The sequence below is a fragment of the Fukomys damarensis genome, unplaced genomic scaffold (genome assembly GCF_012274545.1).
Source record: "Fukomys damarensis isolate Sample0158 unplaced genomic scaffold, DMR_v1.0_HiC HiC_scaffold_16, whole genome shotgun sequence".
In the NCBI taxonomy this organism is placed as follows: Eukaryota; Metazoa; Chordata; class Mammalia; order Rodentia; family Bathyergidae; genus Fukomys; species Fukomys damarensis.
In genome coordinates, this window is record NW_022900928.1 from 30,245,427 (window position 1) to 30,252,950 (window position 7,524).

The 7,524-nt window shown below is 44.1% G+C and overlaps 1 protein-coding gene across 1 annotated transcript in view; it reads left to right on the forward strand.

Moving 5' to 3' along the window:
• B3gnt6 (UDP-GlcNAc:betaGal beta-1,3-N-acetylglucosaminyltransferase 6) overlaps positions 1–522 on the forward strand; it is a 1,459-nt gene extending 937 nt beyond the window's left edge. Inside the window, 1 exon segment of the mRNA XM_033763934.1 lies at positions 1–522. This exon segment is cut by the window's left edge and continues 7 nt beyond it. Within this exon segment, the coding sequence (XP_033619825.1) occupies positions 1–405 (405 nt within the window). The 3' untranslated portion in view covers positions 406–522.
• Positions 523–7,524: the final 7,002 nt, after the last annotated feature.

Below are 7,524 nucleotides of genomic sequence, written 5' to 3' on the forward strand. Positions count from 1 at the left end.
ATGAATGGCTCCGTGCCCATCCGTGACAGCTGGAGCAAGTACTTTGTGCCCCCGCAGCTCTTCCCTGGGGAGTCCTACCCGGTGTACTGTAGTGGCGGCGGCTTCCTCCTGTCCAACCACACAGCCCAGGCCCTGCGCGCGGCTGCCCGCCACACCCCTCTGTTCCCCATCGACGATGCCTACATGGGCATGTGTCTGCAGCGTGCCCGCCTAGAGCCCAGCGGCCACGAGGGAATCCGACCCTATGGCGTGCAGCTGCCCGGAGCCCAGCAGCCCTCCTTCGACCCTTGCATGTACCGTGAGCTGCTGATCGTGCATGGCTTTGCACCCTACCAGTTGTTGCTCATGTGGGAGGCACTGCACAGCCCCACGCTGAGTTGTGCCCAAGGACACAGGATCTCCTGACACCGGGTGGGGTGGGTGGAGGAGCGACTTCAGCCCCTAGGACCATTACTTGTGATGTTTGCCTGGTTGAGAATGCATCTCTCCTGCACAGACACATTTTGCCTGACAAATTGCATGTATTTGAACCTCAGCTGTATTAAAATCACCTTGGGGGAGGGCTCTAGAAAACTACATCGTGGTATATTTTTTGGCCTCATCTTCTGCAGTTCTGATCTTAATTGATGTGGGGTGGCCCCAGACAAGTGAGCAGGTTTTTTTTAGTTCCTCCACTGAGTGTAACGTCCAGCTCACTTTGAAGACCACTGGGCTAAGTCCTGACCAGCTCAACTTCCCAAGCCTTCCAGGGCACAATCCACTCATTGTGGGCAATGGAGCAATCAGTGTCAGAATCAGTGTCACCTGACAAGTGCAGTACAAATATGAATTGTCATCTCCATCACTTCCCCTACAAATACACAAACTGAGCTGACAATCATCAGACAAACCTCCCCTCCCAGAAGTCAACCTGTGCTTAGACCTGAGGAGCACCTGGCAACCTTCCTTCAAGTACCCTTATGAAGTTAAAAATGCCCATTGTATAAAGTGGAAACTAAAGCTCAGTCAAGGCAGGAGGAGGAAGCGGTACCATCCAAGTGACCTTTTTGCAGTCTGCACCAGGAACCCCTAGTAGACATAGCTACTTGTTTTCTGCTGGCCTTGCTTCTGAGCAGCCCATAGCTTGTGCTTCCTGAATGTTTTAGGGGTGAATGAATGAGCTAATTGAGTACCTGTCTGTCCCAGTGATGTAGACTGTATCTGTGAGGACATTGTTTTAATTTCCTGGCTGCTGTAACAAATTCCCACCAGGTGTAGTAATTCATGCCTATAATTCCAGCATATACAAGGCTGAGATAAGAGGACTGACATGAGTTTGAGGCCACCCTGAACTACAAATCAAGAATCTGTCTCAAAAGAAAATCCCATAAATATATTATCCTACAGTTCTGTCATCCAACACAGGTCTCAGTGGCCTAAAATCCAGGTGTTATAGGACTGCATTCCTTCCTGAGTACTCTAGGGGAGAATCTATTTCTTTGCTTTTTCCAACTTCAAGAGGTCCCCTTCTTCCATCTTCAAAACCAGTAATGTTGCATCTCTGTGCCTCACTTCCATAGCCAAATTTCACTCCCACTCTTCTACTCCTCCAACCCCCAGTGCTAGGTGTCAAACCTCAGTCTCAAACATGCTAGACAAGCACTCTACTAGTGAGCTACATCTCCACCCCTTTTTATTCAGTGGACCCACCTTGATACTCCAGAATTATCCTTTTGTTAGGGGGGTGCTGTTAAGACAGGCGCTCACTAAGTTACTAAACTGCCTAGGTTGGACTAGATTTTTCAGTTCTCCTGCCTTAGCCCCACCACCACCATCAAGTGCTGGGATTACAGGCCTGCACTACTGGCTAATGAGCAACGTTCAGTCTATCTGTATGCTTACTTTCCTTTGCCATATTACCTAATATAGTCACAGGCTTCAGGGGCTACAGTGTAGACATTTTTGGAGAGGCCATTATTTTGCCTACAGCTGCGACAAACAACTTTGCTCCCATTTCCCTGACAGGCTGGGGGATAATTCACATTTTACAGTTAAAGATCTCAAGTTTCAGGAACTTCATTGCTTAGGTTGGAAAGCAGTAGTTGCAAGTCAGCTGTTGACTCTGGGTCCTAGTCACTCAGTCTCTGAGGCTGGGTTGCTCGTGTGTACAGGAGCAGGGAAATCTGCTTGGGCCGCAGAGCCAGGGCACCATGTGGTGCCGTCTGGCACGTCCACCAGGTTCTCCTGGCGCCAACTCTTGGCTGACCCAGCCTGGCGGGCTCCTCTGGCTCATGAGCCTTGCGGCCACCAGAGGACAACAGTGGGTCCATGTTCCCTCAAGTTCCTGAGAAACAAGAGGTTGTTGAACTGAGCTGAGGCCTCCGGGTGGGTGATGATTTCAGGCGTCTTGGGGGTCCTAGGAAGGCAATAGCAGCAGGAGCTCTGTCACCCTTGTTAGAAGTTTAGAGTCAGACCCTTCCTCCCCACATGCCCTGACATCACTCCTGAGCCCAGAGGACGAGGGGAAGCCCCCAGACAGCAAGTTTCCCATTTTGCTTTATGAGGCAAGCATGGCTTTGACACTCACACGTCCCAAGGACTCCACAAGCTGGGAAACTGATGCGCCTATCTCACAGATGTAGACACAAAAATCCTACATAAAAACACTAGCAGATGATGGCTGAGGATATAGCTCAGTAGTAGAGTGCTTGGTAGCATGTATAAGGTCCTGGGTTCAAAAAAGATTTCAAATGAGAGGAGGATAAAAGCAATTTCTCTTTCTTCCCGTCTCTACCCTTTTTGAGTGGTTCAGAGGAGAATTGCTAGATGCACAAAGATCATTTGGGAAATTACTGGACTCAAATGGTGTTAGCAGTACTGGGATAGGCCGACAATGGGAGGCACAAAGGACAGTCACTATGACCATTGAGTACCACACTATCTAGTCTTTAATCCCTTCTCTAGGTTTCAGTAGTCACATGGTCTCAGAAAGTTACTTGATTAAATTTGGGAATAATTGCATATAGTAAGCACTATACATTGTTTAATACAAGTATTATAAAGGTGTAATGGGCTCAAGAGACACTTCACAGAGTTGTTGAGACATTTAGAGAAAAAAATATTTAATGTCATGAGATAAAGAAAACAATGACTCTAACTTTTCTACTCAGGTTACTAAGTAGATTCCAGAAAGCATGGTGGGGAACAAGGGTATACAGAATTGCACAGGGAGAAAATAAGTTATGTCAGATTCATGCTAGGTGGATTGTGAGATACACTAAGTAAACTCATGAAAAATATGCAACTGGAGATTTGTAACAGAACACAGGATGAAGGAACCCAATCAGAGGAGTAGATGTAGATTATATATATAATCACTAGGAGTGATGTGGCACTTGGGATGTCATAGGCTGAAAAGTTCCAACCTTACATGATATATAGTGCATGGATCTATCTACTAAGTGTATATTAGAAGTATCTAAAATATGTGTGATCGTCACGTAATTTTAACATTGATTCTACATAATAGCTTAAACATTTGACATACAATTGAAAATGATCTGTTATTACCTCCAAGAAAACACTAATGATACTGTGTTTCTGACTCTTAACCAACGCCGACACCTTCCTCAACCTCACGCTCAAGCATGTGCACCTGCTCGACTGGCTGGCCACACACTGCCCGCGCGCACGCTTCCTGCTTAGCTGCGACGACGATGTCTTCGTGCACACCACCAACGTACTCAGCTTCCTGGAGGCACAGTCGCCGGACCGCCATCTCTTCACCGGGCAGCTTATGAATGGCTCCGTGCCCATCCGTGACAGCTGGAGCAAGTACTTTGTGCCCCCGCAGCTCTTCCCTGGGGAGTCCTACCCGGTGTACTGTAGTGGCGGCGGCTTCCTCCTGTCCAACCACACAGCCCAACCCAAAAGATGATTTTCTAATACATCTGCATAAAACAATGACAAATGCTCTATTTAATGAGCCTCAAAGCAATTAAGACATAAACACATCAGAGAATTCCACTGCATTTAATCATCAGAGATACTGCAAATAAAATTGTACTCTGATGATTAAATGAACTTGATAAATCAATTATAATTTAATTTCCAGAACACATTTTGAAAGCTACAAAACTCTGAAAGGACATGATTATTGGTTAGATTTTAAGGTCTTACAGAATAAGAGGAATATAATGGAAAAATAATAAAGGATTAAAAATGGCACCTTTTAGATTCCAATGACTGCTCTTTTACTGAAAGAAAGGCAAGTTCCACTTTCCCTTACTGACAAGATGTTAGGTGTAAGCAATGGGCCAAGTGGCAGCTATGGTCCACAAAGAATAAAGTGGTGAAACTCAGAGTAGCATTAGCTGTGTAACAGTAAGCCACGCTTTACTCTCTGTGTGTCTGATTTTCTTAATATATAAACTGGATATATGTTTCTGATTTACTGACCAGTGGAACAGTATGACAAATTGCTTGCCATTTATGACTTTTCCTTTTACTATTCTCTTTAAGTATTTAGAGCTCAAATTCCCCTTCTTTCAACAAATCCTACATAAAATCCCTAGCAGGTGTTGGTTATAGCTCAGTGGTAGAGTGCTTGGTAGCATGTATGAGGTCCTGGGTTCCATCCTCAGTAACACAGGGAGTGGAGGTGAAGAGGCCCTCAGAGGTCATGTAGATCAAGGAAGAGAGTGGCACTGAGAGAACTGAAGGGGAAGGTTTATTCCCTAGTGGGCCCAGCGGAAGTCATCTTCCAGAGTCTGAGCCCATTTCTAAGTTTGTTCTCATATTTCTTGGTTCTTTAACTAGTGCAGGAGAAGAGCAGAACGTTACTGAAGCAGGATTTAGCGAAGGATTGGAAGGTGAAGGCAAATGTTTTTACAATTTGTCTTTTACTTTTACAGTTTATCTTTCTAAGACATAGTGGGGTACAGCCAGCTGTTGTTTTCAGCAGTTCATCTTTTGGGGACAGTGAACTTCATGGGTTTAGCAGGAGGGACAAGCCTTGAAACCCATCAGCCTTGAGACCGTCAGTCTCTGTCATGCTTTGAGACTGTTAGTCTCTGCTTTGTCCTTTGCTCCTTTCCATTTTAGGAGCATCAATAAGTAAAAAGGAGAATGTATCATGGCAAAGAGGGGTTTATCCCAGAAAGTCTGGGTGGGTTTAGCATTAAGAAAATTAATCATAGACCAGGAATGGTGGCACATATCTGTAATCTCAGCACTCAAGAGGCTGAGGCAGGGGGATTGCCATTGAATTTGAAGCCAGCCTGGACTACATAGTGAGTTCAAGGCCAGCCTGAACTACATAGGGAGACTCTGTTTCCCCCAAAAAAAAAGAATATCATACCAAGTTGTGAGTGTAGTTCATCATTACTGGACTTGCCTAGCATGCCATATGCCTAAGACCCAGGTTGCATGCCTAGCACTACAAAAAAGAGAAAACATAAATCACAAGACAAAAGGGAGCCTGGCATGGTGATCAGGCATGGGGATGCACAGCTATAATCTCAGTGCTGGGGAGACTGGGGCAGGAGGATTGCAAATTCAAGCCCAACTTGAACAGCTGAGTGAGACCCTGTCTGAAAAGAAAAGGAAAAAAAAAAAAACTGGAAGATCCATCACATCGAAAGAAATAGGAACATCTCAGTTGGAGGGTGGGGGTAGTTTGAGAAATTCAACATCCACTGGTGACTTGAAAGACAACTTTAGTAAGAGGTGAAAACATTTCCTCTCAGGTTAGGAATAAGATCTGATGTGCCTACCATCACTTTTATTCAATGTTGACCAGCACTGGAGAGCATGACAAAATGAATGTAGTAGTCACTCTTCCATTGCTGAGACAAAACAGTTTATACCCACAACTGAAAAAGAATTTGATTTGGCTCAGAGTTTCAAAGGTTTCAGCCCATGGTGGCCTGGCTCCAACACAGAAACATCATGGCAGAAGGGCATGGCGGAACAAGCCTGCTCACTTTATGGCAGCAGGAAAAAAAGCACAGGGGAAGAGCACCAGGGACCAGATGTAGTCCTAGTCCCCAAGGTCACACCTCCATTACCACCAAGACATGCCCAGAAGTGTGCTTTACAGCTGTCACACCAACCAAGTTGACCATAAAGATTGTCATGTTGAGGATACAAAACTATGATTGAAAATAAAGATGTAGGGCCAGGGATATACCTCAGTGGTTCCACTGCCTGCCTCACAAGCACAAGGACCCAAGTTCGATCCCGGGTACCAAAAAAAAAAAAAAAAAAAAAAAAGAGAAAGAAAGAAAGATATATATTTAATTCAGAAGTTCACAGTCCCATCAGGTCCAACTTCTTTCTATAAAAATTAATGTCAACCTTATCCTGAAAGATAATATAGTCTTCTTACATACTTATTTTTTTCTTTTCTTTTTCCCCCATTACTGGAGATCAAACACAGCTCTTTTTTCCCTCCAGCCCATTTTGGTTTTTATTTTTTGAGACAAGATCGTACTAAATTGCTGAGCTACCTAGGCTGGGCTCACACTTTCAATGCTTCTGCCTTAGCCTTTCAGAGTTCTGGGATTATAAGTGTGTGCCACCAAAAACAATCTAGTACCTTATTTTAATATAAAAGATAAAAGAAAAATTACACTAAAATAACACGCATTTTGATGTATATATTCTGGGGCACAAGAAACCTCTCCTACACATTTCCAAATCCTCCCTGGGGGAAGAAACCTCCTTAAGAACTATTAATCTATGTAGAAACCTCACCAAATACACTATACACCACACACACACACACACACACACACACACACACGCACATACCCCTACTGATAATTGATTACATCAATAAAAAAAGTATTAAATTTTTCAGGGGCAATATCAGTGTACAAAATTCAACTTTTTTTCAGTCCTTGGACTTGAACCCAGGATATTCACATTGAGCTACATTCTAGACCTTTTAAAATTTTTTTATCTTGAGACAGGGTCTCACTAAATTTTCCAGGCTGGGCTTGAACCTGTGATCCTCCTGTCTCCACTTCACAGAGTGCTGGGATTAAAGGCATGTGCCACCACAACTGAGTATAAGACTTTTAAACAATAACTTTTCTCCTCATCTGAAGGCTGAGATAGGAGAATCACTTAAGTCCAGAAATTTCAGGCCAGCCTGAGAAATATAACAAGACCTTAATCTATTTTTTATTAGTACATGTTTATAGTACATAATGACTACATTCATCATGGGGAGTTGGCACACGTATGTAATATATCTTAATTTGCATTTAATCCCCTCCCCCTTCCCTTCCTCCCTGCTGCTTTCAACTCTTGGTCCCCTTCCCATTGGTAAAAGCTCTTTACCCTTCAGCTCTCTTCAATTCCCTTCAATTCTTTCTTTTTTCATCCCTTTTCCCTGGCCCCCTCACTCTGCCTTCATTTCTTGGTCCCCAACCATTTGAAAAAGATCTTCCTACTTCATATTTAATCTGCTTCTCTCTCTCTCTCTCTCTCTCTCTCTCTCTCTCTCTCTCTCTCTCTCTGTCTCTCTCTCTCCCTCCC